Raw genomic sequence first — 17,505 nt, 5'->3', positions numbered from 1 at the left:
ATCTGCCTCTTTTTTTCTTAACTCTGTGCCATCTTTGAAGATGTAGCTCATAGAAATAGTCTGTGCTAGCAGACGCTCCCTTTAACTGACCCTTTCATTATGATCATGTGAGGTATACTTCACCTTTTGCCTTCTCTTTCTCCAGTTTAATTCTAGAGCATACTAAAATCCTTGAGTCATTTGGGAGTTAATATAACAGACCATAACATTAAGATTTTACATAAATACCATAGAGTAAAAATATTATGGTGCTAGCTAAGGTGTAATACGATTTTTTTAAAACCACAAAGTGAAGTTTGTCAGTAGTTAGGTATTGTCTTCGAAAATACTTTGAAAGGATTTTCAGAACTAGTTTAAGTTTTAGTGGTGAAATATTTCCTTAAGAAAACAATTTTGTAACTATTTCCCTTTTTTCTTTTTTTTTCAATTTCAGGGTCAGGCTGGTCCTCAGGTAAGTGACCTCTTTTCTAGCAAATGAATTCCAATTCAGGATTTTTCCAGAGTGCAGGTTTCACTGTAACTCTTTCCAAATGATATTTTTAAAAGCTATGAGCCAGTAATAATGACACCGCACAGTAGACCAAATATTTCCCAGGAGTAAAGCTTTGGGGCCTCTTCAGGGTTGTATGAGCCACGTCAGCTGTTGGACCAGATGGCAAGTTTAACAATGTACTATCATATAAAGCAAAACTCTTAACTGATATGAAACAGAGCCATGGGACTTTAATGCAAGACAAAATGACTTAGTAGACGTCGGGTCTAAACTGGTTCACATTAGGTACTGATTAATCATGTACTAATAATGTCACTGTAAATCCACACAGACTCTGATTATGTGGACTGTGATCCTACCAGCTACTTTTGATTCATGATAGATAGATATTGAATTCATTCTCCATTTTTAATATAAACCAACTGCTGAAGACATGATTTATAATTAAATGTGAATGCAGTCAACAGAAAATCTTGTGAGCCCTAAATCATATTAAAGAAAAAAAGGAAATTTTAGGAAGGGGAGGAATGTATATAAAGATGAAAGTAAAAGCAAAGGGAGTTGTCAGACATGAAGAGTGAGTAAAACCCAACAAATTAAATATTAACACTTATTGCATTCCATAGGAAGCTATAGAGAAGGAAATGCCATTATTGCTTTACCTTTAACACAATACCTGTAAATAACATAATTATTTCTTGAGTTCACCTCATGTCTCTTTCCCCTTGATATGCTGAACACTACTTCTGTCCTAGATTGTTTGATAAATAAAGGATTTTCATGATATTTTTGTTAGTATCATAAATTGTGTATTGTGTTAATTCTCATACTAGATCATGAGAATGTTATGTATAGTTTTTATGAGCTCTGTGTATTAAGAATGTCTAACAAAACAAACAAAAAACTCCGCGTGCTTCAGTAGAGGAGTCTTTTTCATATTACACTCATGAGAAAAATGTTGATGTGTAATTAATTTATATTCCTGTCAGAGAATACTCTTGTTATTTGTGATTTTCATTCTTATATTCTTGGCTCAAGGTGATTATTGGAAAGAAAATATCCATAAAAGAAAGTTGTAGCTTATTCTCTAAATTTAAAACTGCCACATTATAATGGGATGAAGACAAAGTAAGAGGTGCTTTGCGTGCTTTATCTTATTTTATGCTTACAATAGCCCTGCAAAGTATATATATAATCAGAACAGATAAATGACTCACCTGGGGTGACACCATAAAACTGGGAGCAGAAGTCAAGTTTGTCTCTAAAACCTTCATACCCCCTGTAGCTCTCAAGAGAAGAGAAGAGGTGAGATAACAGATGATAAAAGCAGTTCGAGTGTTGGGTTTGAGAGAAGATGATAATCTTCAACCTATTTTAAGTTTTCATAGGACCACTGTCTTAGCCTGCATCACCGCCCCTATCCCAAAGCGGTTCTTCAGATAAGGATTTGGGCATAAGTAGTTCATTTGGGAGATGATCCCAGGAAGCATTGCGAGGGGATGGGAAAATCACACAGGGAGGGCAAGGAAACCAGAAAATGGATGCATTAATGAACAGGGTACTGTTGTGGATAACTGGGGATCCATCCTGCTGATAATCTATAAAAGACTGTGTAGAGCTTGCCTCAGAATCGTCCCACTGTGGGGTAGGGAAATTGATGTATTAATCTACTAATTTCTCACTCTTCATTGTTGCGAGTCGTGCCTGGCTGTTAACTCGCTGGCACTTCCGACCTGCACCCAGAAGGGCTAGCCCGCTCCAGCTGCTAGAGGAATGCAGGGAGCCATAGGGACATATGGGACCTGTATTCTAACACCGTCTTCGAAGAAGGCAGTGGTGTGTGTTGACACCTACGTCTACTAAAACATCAAAAGCCACTGTCCTACAGACAAAACAAAGAGTAGAAATTAAGATTTGGAAATTGGACAAAAAGACAGCTTTAAAAGCATGTTAGTTAATGAGATGTTAAAAAGAATAACTGTAAAAAGAAGAACATGGTCATAATAAATCTTGAGTGTACGGCCACAATCAATGAGTAGAAGAAAGCTGATAAACAAGCACAGGCAGCCAAGAATGGACAGAACCTGAAACATTCTGGATCACTCTAGCTAAGATTTGAAAGTATATCATGGCACTTCAGGATACCTTCACATCAGGTCTTATATTTACTATAGCTCTTCAGAAAAATAAAATCTATCTAACTGCCTATACTTGAAAATTTTGGAAACTTTCAAGGAGGATAGGACTGGCATTTTCAAATGGTGACCTACTTTGTTTTTCCTTCATTCTGGCTACCGGTTTGTCTTTGATGGACACTCAAATCACATGATCGTTTCATTCAAAATGCCTTCCTCATGACACAGCCAAAGAAAAGCTATGAATTCAGGAAGGAAAGGGATGAGGGGAAATGCAGAGCCAAGGAATACCCTCACATTATCTTTCTAAGGCATGAAAAATAGGCAGTTTTGTTGCTATGTCACCCAGGATAAGTCTGCCTTACCTCTTATGTCTGCATCATTATAATGTTTTTCAGAAGAAGCTTCCATTTTTAGATTTTAAATGAAATGATTCTTAATGTTCTTCATTTAGTACTTGATTATTAACTTTGCTCTGAGATTTTTATAAATTACACATGAATTTTTATATATAGGCTCCTTTTCATCTATAATTTTAATTGTCTTTGTTACCTATTGTAATGCATTACTTTCCCAGCCCTTAATCTACTCTTGGAATTTTTTTAAAATAAAAAGTGGACTTTAAATAGGCTTTTAACTCTAAGAACAGATTTTATCTGTCTAAAAATATGAACACTTAGAAATGAACTGTGTAGTAGGTGTAATTCAATAGGTGCAGCAGTTATAGTATTTTATACAATTATATCTCACATTAACACCTTACCGTGAATCCACTTTGTCCTTGAGTAAATTTACATAAACTATATATTAAACCTGTTTAATAGAGACTCATAAGGTACATACAGAGAAAAAGCAAGCAATGTACATTTAAAAGCTAAATTAGGAAATTATAATAGCTTCTTAAATGGTTGTAAGGTTTCTTTTATTTGATCAAATTTCTCTTAAAATGCCCATAATTTATTTGGGTCACTAAAATGGATTTTATTCACATATAGTGTATATAATAACTTACATAATTTGAGGTATGCATTCATTTTTTTTTCTTTATCCTTTTGGTGACTTAAAACAATATCTACTTTTTTTCTTAAAATGTCAACTTTTTCAGTTTCCCTGGCTTTATAGGATTTCAGGGCTAAAACTCTTCATAACTTATTTTTTGTTATATATATATATGATTCAACATAATGAATTTATCTACATTCCTTCCCTCCTGATCCTGCTCCTCCCTCATTCTTGTATCTGTCTTCTTAGCATATATAGTTAATTGTGGGGAAAGCGTAAGGCACAGAAACTGCAAAACTTTCTCTTTACCTTCTCACCCCATCTCCTTTTGCAATTAGTTAAGGGAAGAAAAGGAAGTAGTCAGTTTTCCAACTAAACAAGCTTTCTCTAAACAAGATTCCTTAACTAATTCTCAAACCCAGGTTCCGCCCCCCGCCGCCCCCCCCCCCCCCCCCAGCCATAACCATGTCACCCAGTGATGACCCTTAGCTAGACTAACTGTTGAAAATTCACACTTCCTGTGACTGGGTACCATTGTGAGAGATACATTTCTAAAATTCCAAATGCCAACTTTCAATGGATTCCCCATTGAAAAAGTATTATCAATACTGTTTCTATTGTACAATAAGAATTTTTTTTTAATACATTAGGAATAGGCTTTTGTGGATTGGGCTGGAAACATAAACTGTATTTATATTATGATTTCTGTGGGAACTTGCGATCAGATTTCCAAACAACTAAATTCCAAAAAAAAAAAAAGAATTGCAAATGCTTGAGTTGGGAAGCTCTACATCCTTTCACGTTTATTAAAAGATTTGGACAGAATTATAATTGGCAACTTGTTTTTCACGTGCACATGTTTATGTCAGCGCGAGTTTTCTTGCGTAGGGTGAACATCCCCACATCGTCTCATTCACAGTATTATTTACTATACAGCACAAAACTCTTCTCAGAGAGGGAAAATCTCAATTTTGCTTCTTTGCTATCACACTTCTTTAGTAAGGGCTTCCAGAATAATAAGGTTTTATTTTGCAGATCAGTGACAAAAAGGGAAAATGTGTATTATTCAAGGAGTTCTTCTGATCATCTTCCTAAAGTTGCAGCCACTTAGATGGGTTTAGCTTAGATTTTTACACCATGGGGAAGACTGGAAAGCTAAATGACAGTGAACCCAGTTGCAATGATCATGTGAAATTGAATACGAAAATAGGCCTCGGGGAAGAGAGGTGAGTCTTTGCATTTACTTAAATGGGTGAGAAAATGGGTCTTGACAAGGGAAATGAGATGGTGAAAGGGTATTAGAAAGAGAAAAGGCAATTGCAGCAGCTGTGGTTAAGATGGGGAAAGAGGCAGGAAAACGAATGGAGAGGATGTTGCTGTGAATCCACTGAAACAAAGGAGATCAAATTCTTAGAGAGGAAAAGGGATAGGATAGAGTAAATAAGGTCATGGAGACTTGAAAAAGTTGTTGGATAAAAAGAAAAAATAATAGCAAGTGATAGCAGAGAGTAACTAAGGGAGGAAAGAAGGAAAGAAAATTAGAAAAAAAACACAGATGAGCATTTGTATTTCAAACTAGAGGTAATAAGAATCTTTTGGGGGTGGGGCAAAAATAATCTATTGAAATAAAATTCACCCTGATATTTGTTCATTAATTCATATTAACATAATGCATTTAATTACTCAAGTATTTATTTAGCCCCTGCTACACACAAGGTACAATGATGAGGCTGTGAAATTGTGGTGAACAAGACAGAGTCAACTTCTGTTCCTTTGATCGTTCTTTGAGTATTAATAGTCAAATAGAGTGTGGAAGTCCTGTCAATTCTTGCAGACCCACTGTGGGAGAATGACGCTGGCCCTGCTAGTCCTGCCCTAGAGCTGCACAGCTGGGACATCCCCGGGTTCAGTGGGGACCTTCCACATGAGGCATTTAAGGAGGACTTTTGCCAATATGCAGGTGATCAATGCTTTTGCTCTAAGTGTGGTCCTGGTGCCCTGCCTTAGTTCTGACAATTGGGTTACTGCCTAGATCCAGGCACTGTTATTCTCGTAACTGAGTCCTTTCCTGACTCCCCACTCCTGCATTCCCTGTCTACATTACTCTCTTCCTCCCAGGCCTTCCTTTTCCTTTCCCCTCTACTCCCAGGTCTTAGAGTCATGGTTCTCATGCTCCGTGTGACCTTGCTAATGGCTGCCAGAACAATTAAATCCCTCTAGCTCACTGCCCACCTGACAGGATTTTACATTTCTTTTTTTTTCTTTTCACCCTGACTTCCCCGTTGCCGTTCTGCACACTGTGAAGACGTGCTTTTCTGCCCAGTCGTTGCTACAAGCGAAGAGACTCAGGAAAGAAAGCATTTAGCTTTTTCCTATCTCTATGGTGAAGACATCAAGTGTGGGGATTGAGTAAAGCATCAAACAATGTCATCCTATATGTGTCTACCAGATAAAGGTTTTCTGTCATGGTTCTGATTATGTCATTCTTCTGACCCCAAAGCTTTGAGTCTCAATGTGATTACCATTTAGAGTGGAAAACAATGTAGCTCCTTGCCTGAGGTTCAAATCCTTTGATTTGGCCTGTTTTTCTGGACCCAATCGCCTGCTAATTTTTCATTAATGCCCTTTCTGGACACTGCTTCTTTCAAACCAAATCAAACCACTTGCTTTTTTTCCCCTTCAAATCTCTTTTTCTTCATTTGTCTTTTCTTCGAATAGTCTTTTCTCCAGAACTGCTTTCTTCCCAGCCCCTAGATGCTCTCAGTTTCCACACATCCAAATATGATCACCTTTCATCCTTACATGCCAGCTCTTCCATCAAGATGTCTTTTTTCTTCCTTAGCTGAATGTAATTTCTCCCTTTTGCTGAATTCCTACAGCATTTTATCTGTACAGCTTTTTATATTACTTTAAACTTAAAATAGAAGGGCATAGATAGCAAAGGCAGACAGATCATAATTGAAATCCTAGCTCTTCCACTAACAAGCTTTGTGATCTTGGGCAACTTACTCAATTACTCTGAGTCTCATTTTCCTCCCTGTAAAGCAGAGATAATAATGTTTTATCTCAATAGATGGTGTGGAGATTAAAGTACTATATGTATAACTTCTAACTTGGTACCTAATACATAGCATGCACTCAGTAAATAATAATTCCCTCCTTCCCTTTTCCTCTGCCTACTGTATTATAGTTATTTATAAACATCTTTTCTCCCTTTATCACTAACTTTTATGATCTTTAAGAGTGGAATCTTTGTTTTCTGTTATCTTTAGTATCCTCTACAACACTTAACGTAGATCCTTGTACATAATAGTTCAACAAATGTTAGTGAGTTTTGAGTGGTATATACAAGAGCTTAAGGAAATGGAAGCTGAAGAAGAGAGAAAACGCTCAGCTTCTCATAATTCTAAATGTGCCACTCAAATACCAGGTGTCATCAATAATGCCATTTAAAACAGGTCTCTAAGGTTTCTAAGCTCTGACATTTTATTGAACTTAATCAATTTTAGTATTTCACTTTCATGTGGTTTGGAGAGTTTGGATGCCTTTGTTTCCTTACCTTGCATAGTTTATTTATAATTATATTTAATTTTTGGTGAAAATAAACAGATAAAATTAACCCAGGGCCATACTAATGATGTATTATTTATTTTGTAACATTTTATGTGTAGGATTCAAGGCTTGACTTTGATTTTTAATAATCAAGACAATAATAGAAAGTAGTTCATGGTAGTTGTGTGTAATGCCACCTTGCTTAAACAATAATATTATCCCACGAGCAAATAATTTAAAACAAATTGTAGAAACCAGTTTTTTTTAAAAAAACCTTCTCAGAATTCCATCTCATATACTTTAGAAAGATACGTTGGCCTTCTTTTCCACCCCAAATTACTCCATCAGTATATTCAATAGAGGATAATGAAAGAGTGGAAGCATTGTGTTAAGTGAAAGATACCCCTTCCATACCCAGGACATTTATTTTGCACAAAATAACTCACCGTTGGTGTTGCACGTGAACATAAAGGAGATATAATTCCCTCAGGAATTTGGAGTACCAAAGCTGCGTGCATGTTGTAATTCTGTATTACTCAGTGAGAAAAAAATGTAAGAGAAAACCACAAGCAAATACCATCAGGCAACTGCACATGGAGGCGTGTGGCTTCCATTTGTATTTCTTTTAGATGCATTTGAAAAAAAGTGGAAGATGTCACTTTACCTTTTCCCCCCCAAAACCCTTTTTGCTTTTTTTTGTTGTTGTTCTGGCATTGTCATTGCCATTTCACATTTTACTAAAATTTATAAAAATCAAGCTATATGTGCCTTGTAAGGAATTATTTCTGTTATTTTGGGGCAGTATTTAACTTTCTATTCATATGTTTTTAATTATATACTAAGATCCTTCTAACCTAACACTTTAGCAATTCCCATGTTTTATGTTTGTGTTCCAGTCCAACCTTTTTCCGATCCATATAGTCTGACTTGGGGGCAAGGGAACGACAGCTACATTCTCCAAGCAATTTAGAAAGCATATGCGTGTGTGTGTGTGTGTGTGTGTGTGTGTGTGTGTGTGTGTGTAGAAAGTTTTTATTTTGCTCACTACATAATAGAACTGTTTATTAAACTACATCAATCATGCTAGATTTGCTAATTATTATCATTTCCCATTATCTATAGTTTAGGTAGTGTTTAGATGATAAAGAGAATTATCTTAACATTTTAAATTTGGGGGGTATTTTATTAAATAAATAGTTAATATGATATAAAGGACTCCATTGTACTCCAAATAGCTTATATCTTTAAGAATACACATAGCATAACAGCTTATTTATTGTATTAGAACCCATATATTTTATTTTTACATGGTCATTTGTGTATTGAAATGGTATAACATCATTCTCGAAGTTTAATTTTAGCTTAGAATTTTTTGCCACTGAAATTAATTAAAGAACTTTTATTGCCAACTTTATGCTTTGTTTTCTATCAAATCATATTCCTTTTAATTCTGTCTGAATAAAGGTGAATAACACGTAGCTTTTCATGAATGATTAAGTTAATCCAATGTTGATTTGCATATGTGGAAGCTTTTATTATTCCATGAACTTCTGACTCATTTTTGTATCTCAATTTCTTTATACAGTGTTGATATATAGTATAGAAGGCACAATAAATTTCTGTTAAATAAATATATGCATTTAACAATTCAAATTTAAAGATAATAATCATTTGATGATGAAATGACTGAAACGACTGAAAATATCAGCTTTTAGCAGTCTATTTTCAAAGCAGTACATGGAATGCATTGACTAAGGTTCAGGGGTGGCTTCATGGGCAGACTTGGGTTTAAATCTTGGTCTCCCACTTATGAACTGTATAACTTCAGGCAAGTTATCTTTTCATTCAGTTTTTCAATGTAAAATAAGGGTGGTTGGTTTGAGTTAATACATGACTTAATGAAGCTCTTAGAACAGTTTATGACACACATGTGTTATTATTTGAGGCCTATTTATGCACAAACCTTCTCACATAAGCGCTCACACAGAGATAGATACATAAAGGCATGTTACCCTTACAGTGGTACTTCAGCTGATGGATAAATGCCCAATGAAATGATGGCCTCAGAGCATATAGAGGTTTACGATAGGTAATTCAATCTTAAAATTAAAAAATTCATGAAAAGTGATTATCACTGTTAGATATGGTTATAACATAGGACTCTATGTATAACAAACATTTATGTGCTCATTTGTCAGTGTGTCTAATTCTTTCTAAAGACAGTAAAAGTTTTAGTTAGAAATATTGTTCTTTAGTGAAAATTAATTCAGCTTGAAATGTTTAAACTTTAAATTTTTATAAATGTTCTCAAGTATATTACATATATATATAATTTCAATATATATTTTCATGGGTTCCTTTGATAATTTTGATATCATAACCAAAATTCTTAATAGACTAAATTTATTTTCTTATTAAATATTTCCAGTCATATTCAATTGATAGCACATTTTTCATATAGAATATATTTCTTGGATCATGTGAAGATTAAAATGGAGGAATGCTATAAGATAGTAGGTAAAATGATAGCTCCAGAAACATTTTACTCCGTCTTCTCTCTTTTGATCGGCCACATTAAAACTTACCTTAAATAATGACTATAGGATACTCTACTGTCTCCCTAAGCTAATAAACCCGAAGTGATTCTTTACACCTAAGATTTATTTTTTTTCAAATGGTCAGTATATTCAATGTTAATTGTTTAAGATCTTAGATCAGCAGAATCTATCATAGTAATTCACATTCCATAAATATGTTTTTTTTAATAAAAAATACATGGAATTGATTTGTATTTCCCTGATGATTAGTGATGTTGAGCATCTTTTCATACGTCTGTTAGCCATCTGTATGTCCTCTTTGGAGAAATGTCTGCTCAGGTCCTCTGCCCATTTTTTAATTGGAGTGTTTATTTTTTTGGTGTTAAGTTCTATGAATTTCTTATGTATTTTGGATACTAACCACATATCAAATATATAATTTGTGAATATCCTCACACTTGTCAGAATGGCTATCATCAAAAAAATTAACAAATTAACATGTTTTGGTGATGATGTGGAGAAAAAGGTACCCTTGTACACTCTTGGGATTGTAGAGGGGTGCAGCTACTGTGGAAAACAGTATGGAAATTCTTCAAAAAATAGAGCTGCCATAAAACTCACCAATACGACTTCTGGGTATTTATCTGAAAAAATTCAAAACATGAATTCAAAAAGATATGTACCCCCCTCTATTCATTGTAGCATTATTTATAATAGGCAAGATATGGAAGCAACCTAGGTGTCCATCTATAAATGAAGATATATATATATATATATATATATATATATATATATATATATACACACACATATATATACACACATATATATGTATATATAAATACATATAGACACACACACACATATATATATCTCCAAAAAATGTATACACAATTTAAGAAAGGAAAAATCTGTATTAAAATTGTAACACTCAATATATAGTGATAAAAACAGATGAATACAAGTCATGTTTGACTTCTGCAATTACAAGAGATGCTCAAAGTGGTTACCATCAGCGTCCAGACACTTCTGATTATGGTGAACTACTATTTGAGTAATGTTGACCAAAGTGTCCACCTGTGTACATTTTATTGGCACACACACACACACACACACACACACACACATATCGGGGGTGCCAAAAATATGTATACACATGACTTGTATTCATCTTTTGTTATTGGTATGTATTGAGTATTACAATTTTAATACAGTTTTTTCCCTTCTTAAAATTCATATGCCTTTTTTTGGCACCCTCTGCATATGTATATATTATACACACACACACATATATATACACATATATACATATATATACACATATACACACATATACATTATATATATATATACACACACACACACATGATGGAGCAATAAAAAAGAATGAAATCTTGCCATTTGTGACAACATGGATGGACCTAGAGGGTATTATGCTAAGTGAAATAAGTCAGTCAAAGAAAGACAAATACCATATGATTTCACTTATATGTGGAATCTGAAAAGCAAAACAAATGAACAAACAAAACAAAACAGAAACAGACCCATAGCAAGCTGATGGCTGCCAAAGGGGAGGGGTGTGGGGGATGGGTAGAAAAATAAATAAAATATCTGTCTGTTCTTTAAGAAAAGTATGGAGTTGAAGATCAATCAAAGGTGTTGCATCCTCAGTTGACATAGTTGAATAAATATCATTATTATTTTGCTTTGAATAGTTCTGGCACACCTTCCTTGAACCTTCTTGAGAACCAGAACTATGGAGTTATTTGGACAACAATAAACATAGTGGGATTTTGAGTTTCTGTAAGAAATTTTGCTCCTTGCAATAAACTCAGGGTCACCATTTACATTTGTGCAAGTTGTGCACTGCACAAGGCTGCTCAGGCAAAGAGCAGGTCTGAAATCCAGCTCCTACCATGTTTCCCCGAAAATAAGACCGGGTCTTATTAAGTTTTGCTCCAAAAGACATGGTAAGGCTTATGTTCAGGGGATGTCATCCTGAAAAATCATGCTAAGGCGTATTTTCCGGTTAGGTCTTATATTCAGGGAAACACGGTACTTCACTTACCAAGCTCTGCGCCCTGGCATAGGGCTGCATCTGTCTGGAGGAAAGACTACTTATCTAAATCATACGAAGTCTCAATTTGGGCCATGAGGACACAGAAGGAAGTGCATAAATTTACTACTACAAAATCAAAACAAAACAAACAAACAAAAAACACTAACCAGAGTCTTAGTGGAGGGCATTGGATCTAAGGTGCAATGGATCCAGGAAGAAAGGTAGAGTAGGCTGTAGCTGTCACCCTAGAGGGAAGCCACTGCTGGGTATGGAGTAAATTAAGTAGTAGCTGAAACTGTGGCAGTGAGTGAGGTGCCCAGAGAGTGTATAGAGTGTGTAGAGGGGAAGAGAAGAAGTCATGGTGGGGGAAGGGTTTATTATGAAGTACAGAAGAGGAAAAGCCCATCAGACAGTAAAAGACCCAGAAAAAGGAACTGCCAGAGATGCTGAAAGAGGAGTGACCAGCCACGTGAAGTATTGTCAATGGGCTTGCAATTAGGAGTCATTTAGTAACTTTAGTAACCTGCTGATTTTCAAGGCAGTGTCACCATGGTTTTAGGAGTGACTCTGTATTGAAAATGTGCTGAGAGTGAAATCAAATAATCTTTCTAAAAGCTTGAAGTCACAGGAAGGAGACAGGAGTCAAAAATACCTGTCTGTGTTTGGGATGTGAGGAAGAAAATCTTTCATTGGATAGAGCTCATTTCATCCTCAAGAACTGCGTAAAGTTGTTTTATTCGTTTTGCTGTTAGTCTTAACTTTTGTGATATGGATTCATGAGTCAACAAATGAGAAACTGTAGTCACCCGAAAGGCACAGTTTCTAGCTGAAATCAAATATATCCTCATAAGCATTAATTGGAAGCAGAGTGGACATAATACAAACACCTGTGATTTCCTGATTGTCAACAGTCTCTTCAGGGAACACTAATTTTTGCCCTGATGTCTTGTTGAAGACCTCTGTTGCAGAAAGTCTGCTAATGTATTTATTAGATACTTATCGTGTACAAGGTACAAGGCTAGACGTTTGAATTAGAAAGAGAAAAGGAGAAGGGAAGTAATATTTGTGGAAGACCATATGTTCTTTTAATGACTTCCTACAGCTTCCGTATGAGGTGCTGATTATTTGTTCCGTCTTACAGTAGATGTGAATACCAAGGCTCAGAGAGGTTGAGTGATATGCCCAGGTCATGTGGTGGTACATATCAAAGCTTCCAGAGTCATGTTTGTTACATTTCCCCATATACCTTCTTTCTGTGCGTAAGGGCTCTGATAGTTTAGAGTGGAAGCATAAATGTTATACCCTGCAGGGTGAGCTACGTTTTATAAATGAGTCACAAGTGCTTTAGGAGTTCAAACATAGGGAAAGAACATTTCCAAAAGTGGGTCAGGTAAAGTCAGGGAAGAGAGGTCAATGAGATGAGCCATCAATGACTGGCTATAATGATAGTGAGATTGTAGAAGAGGTGAAGAGGGGACTTTTGCTGCAAGGACTAACATTTCTTTCAGAAACTCAAATTTCTGCTGTTTATTTTTTCCCCCAAGGCACTTCATTGCTCAGATTTCCAGATAACACGTTTCAAGGAAGGAGGGCTGTAATTATTCCAAGTAGAATGATAAGTGTTGATGTTTATTCAGCAGAAAGAATGAGATAAACAAAGATACAGAGAGTGATACGATGAGGGGCATTCTGAGAATAGCTGGTATTCAACACAGACTGGAGGAGAAGGTCCTTATGGCAGGGATGGAAGGGGCATCCAGCAGAAAAGGAATGTTAGGAGCAGAGTTAGAGGACTTTGGACATAGGCAGAAGTTAACATTTTATTTGGTAGGAATCTGAAGGGTCATCTAAGATAAAATCTTAAATTATATAACTACTTCTTTTGGAAATTTTCGAACATTCTGAAGAGGAAGAGAAAATACTGTCATAAATTGTGCTACACCCATCACCCAGCTTCAAGAATTATCATTGGCTAATCTTGTTTTATGCATCCCTTTCCTTCATCTGTTCTGTTTTTTGATGATGTGCTTAAAAGGGAAACCTAGATGTCATGTCATTGCATTAGCAAGTACTGATTTAGGAATCTGTAACTGACAGGGCCTTGCTAAAACATAACCATTATTTTATTATCAACCCTAATAAAATGAGCAATAATTCCTCAATATCATCATACCCAATCATATTCAAATTTCCCTAATTATCTCAAAAATGTCTCTTTACAGATGGTTCATGTGAATCAAGACCCGAAACTCACACTTGGCATTTAATTTCTATAATTCTTTAATCTCTTTCACTCTACAGTTGTCTTTCTTCTCTCTTTTTTTTTTTTTTTCATGATGTCAATTTTTTCCAGGACATTCTTCCTATATGTAGAATGCCCCACATTCTGAACTGGTCTAATGACTTTCTCATGTGCTATTCAGCTTATTCCCCTATCTTCAGTATTTCTTATAAATTGTGAGTTCCGTTTAGAGGTTTGATTAGGCTCTGGTTCAGTTTTCAGGAAGGCTCTCGTATAAAGGTATGTTGTATCCTAGTTCACCATATCAAGAGACATGTAGTGTTTGGTTGGTCAGCAGGTCAAGTGGGATTGGCCGGATTCCCCACACCTGTCACCTCCTTTGCATCCAAGGAGGATTGTTTCCTATAATAGTTTTTCATTACAGATTACAAATGTACCCTTGATGTTTTTTGAGCTAAGGAATATGTTCAGAAATGTGCTTTCGAAAGCATAATCTGACAAAAGTGTGTAGGATGGAGTAGATTAAAGGAAGACCAGGAGAGGCTTGTAGACTAGTCCTGTTTTCCAGAAACAAGGGTGCCAGCAACAAATATGAGAAAATAGATTCAGTGGAATTTGTGGAGAATGAAATCTGTAGGACTTGGCAATAGAGTCCATTTACTCAATCGAACAGAACACTGAGTGTTTAGGCATGGAGAAGTAGTGGTCTGTTTAACAAAAATAGGGAAGTCTGGAGTCAGGACTGGCTTGAAACAGAAATTGAGAAGCTTGGTTTGAGAATGTTGAGTTGAGCTGATGATGGCATATCTTAGCTTAGACATCTGGTGAGCAGTTGGGAATGCAGGATTGCAGCCTGGAAAAGAATTTGGAACATAAGTCAGGTAATAGTTAAAGCCTTGAGGGTTTATTTGATAGCTGATGAAGGGAGTAAAGTGAAAAGACAAAAGGTTTAGACACAAATTTGGGCAATCCTGACATTTATGAAATTTATCAACCCTTCCTCCCCAAAGCTCCCGCTTATTTAGTTTTAGTTTAGCCCAGGGTAACTCCTTTCCATGCCCTGAGGACAAGCTCAGCAGTCTCCTTTCCCATAGCTTAGGTTTCTTCTTCCTAAGGGAAAGAAATGCCCCAAGACCCGTGTGTATTTCAGCTCTTGTTACCTTATCTTTCCCAAAACCAGACTGTAAAAATATGACGTCTATACTGCCACCTCCTCTCTTTCCTTAAGTCCAATTTCCATTCTTTCCATGACCAATCTATTATTTAGGGAAGTTTGGTAGAAATAGTAAGAATAAGGTAGGACTTTACAATGAAGGAATAGAAGGCGAAGGCAGTGTTTCTTTCTCCTGACTTTGGGAGAGGATGAATGAACATGTGTGGAGACCAAGGGGAAGAATCCGAAGGAGCCGTGATGGTGGAAGAGAGAAGTGAAAGTCACATAAAGAGCAGGGCAAGGCTGGGGAGGAGACAGGTACAATATGATCTTCACCCTATAGAAAGAAGAGCATGAAGATACAGAAAAATTTGGAACCTGAGAGCACGGTAATTGCAGAAGCTTACATTAAAAGCTTTTAATCTTTTTAGTCATCAGCTGAAAATGAGGGAGATTGGGCTTCTAATTTACACTGGAAGCTTGAGAATCATAGACAAACCCTGGATTCAGGCTCTCCTAGCCTCATCTGACAGTTGTTGTTGTTTTTTCATTCCTCTGCATATCTTCTTAGACTCAAATGGACAGCCTACCCTCGCCTCTGTGTTGTGCTCAGTTGCCTTTCACAAAACCAATATCATTCTATAAGAAACTACAAATGAAGCAAAGACTTGAAGTGACCTTCAAACCAGGTTTTTTTAAGTAGCTTGGGCAAAATGATGCGGGGACAGTATTTGGGAAACATGCTGAAATAGGCAATTATAAATTAAACCCAAGGTTTAAAGATGCATGTACCTCTGAATATATTTGAATTATACTGAGGACACTGAGAGTATTGTAGGATAGTTTACACGATTAGCTGTAAAATCACAGGGCTACTGTGGACATTTGGAGAGCAAGTTGATACTTTCTTTCCACAAAAGGAATGTTTAGGATTCCAAGTCTTTCACCATGGAGTTCATTTTATTTGACCTCTTAAAAATAAGTTAAAAATGCAAAGTTAAACAAAAAAGTTTGAGCAATCCCTTAAAACATTTAGAGGCAAGGAATGACGCAGGGAAGGAGGGCCCCCTTGGTTTTGATTGGCAGGAGCGGTAATTTGGCTGTATTTAATTTGTATTGTGTTAGAAAAGAAAGCCAGAGTGAGCTTCCCTGATTCCTGCTGTTTTATAAGCCCTTAACTCCATTGAGCTATATCAGTCTTACTTTTGAGAGTCCTTTTTTAATGTTTGGTTTTTCTAAATTTTCTTTTAGTGCTAGACCCCATTAATTGTTTCCTTATGGCAGCTGCTTGTGATTTAGGACTGATCGTGGGCACGTATAGTCCCTTGTTCAGGACTCACAATGACACCACAAAAGAACTTACAGTTACGATCTCACTACAGAAAATGCCCAGAAAATAATAGATGTAAAAATTAGTTTTGCAAGCAGTGGGGCTGATTTTGGTATTTTAAATTTCTGTTTATACGTACTCCTTTTCTGCTTGGTCTCTTTTAATCATCAATGCAAAATGAAAGGTGTGAAGTCTGAAGCTATAAATCCGTTTATAGCTGTAATTCCCTTCCCTGACTTAACGGAGTTTGACACTTTAATAAACACGGTTCTTCTGCAGCAACACTGAATCTGGTTCTTGTATAATTCTTTATGTGTTGCTGCTTTGAACACAGTTTTATTGCATTCTTTTCTTTCTGGTGTTTCAATTAAACAAGAATTGATTGAGCACCTACTATATGCTAGGAGTGACTAGGTGGTTCTAAGGCCTGAAGTTTAAGCTGGTTTGGTCATTAAAGTAATGTGGTGAAAACTACAATGAAGTATTTTTGTTTTGCTTTGTTTTGTTTGGTAATAGTTCCTGAACATGGAGGTATACTATATTAAACCTGCATATTCTCCCAATGTTTTCACCATCCACCTAACACATTTCTCACCACATTGACTTTTGACTTTAGGAAATCAGTATGTGTACTTTCTTCACATTCAGGTCAACTATATGGAAAAGAAATTTTATTTTGTTTGCCATGATTAACATATTAAATATATCGAGTGTGTACTTAATAATCACTTTCATTGGTAAATCAGGCATTCTACAAATTGCTTGACAGACAGTTTCATTTTAGTCAAACAGTAAGCATTGTTTTCCCCATTTTATAGACGTAGAAACTGAGGCTCACAGAGGTTAATTAACCTGCCAAAGATCACATAGGTCATCATCTGTTTGACTCCGAAACTTGAGCTCTTAACACCAAGATACTTTATTTTATATATACTTTATTTTAAAATCTCCCCAAATTATACTTTTACTTTTTATGTTTTCCTTTTTTCTGAGGTACTTAAA

The 17,505-nt window shown here is 35.9% G+C and overlaps 1 protein-coding gene across 1 annotated transcript in view; it reads left to right on the top strand.

The window, feature by feature from the left end:
- Nucleotides 1-17,505, top strand: part of COL25A1 (collagen type XXV alpha 1 chain) — a 437,107-nt gene that overhangs the window by 258,062 nt on the left and 161,540 nt on the right. Inside the window, exon 5 of the mRNA XM_088792400.1 lies at nucleotides 434-451. Coding sequence (XP_088648526.1) covers nucleotides 434-451 — 18 coding nt within the window. The remainder of the gene's footprint in view (nucleotides 1-433; nucleotides 452-17,505) is intronic.

This window comes from Rhinolophus sinicus, chromosome 1 (genome assembly GCF_057876585.1).
Source record: "Rhinolophus sinicus isolate RSI-liver-muscle chromosome 1, RSI-T2T, whole genome shotgun sequence".
In the NCBI taxonomy this organism is placed as follows: domain Eukaryota; kingdom Metazoa; phylum Chordata; class Mammalia; order Chiroptera; family Rhinolophidae; genus Rhinolophus; species Rhinolophus sinicus.
Note: the sequence above shows the minus strand (reverse complement) of the source record. Positions and strands in the feature narration are given on the sequence as shown.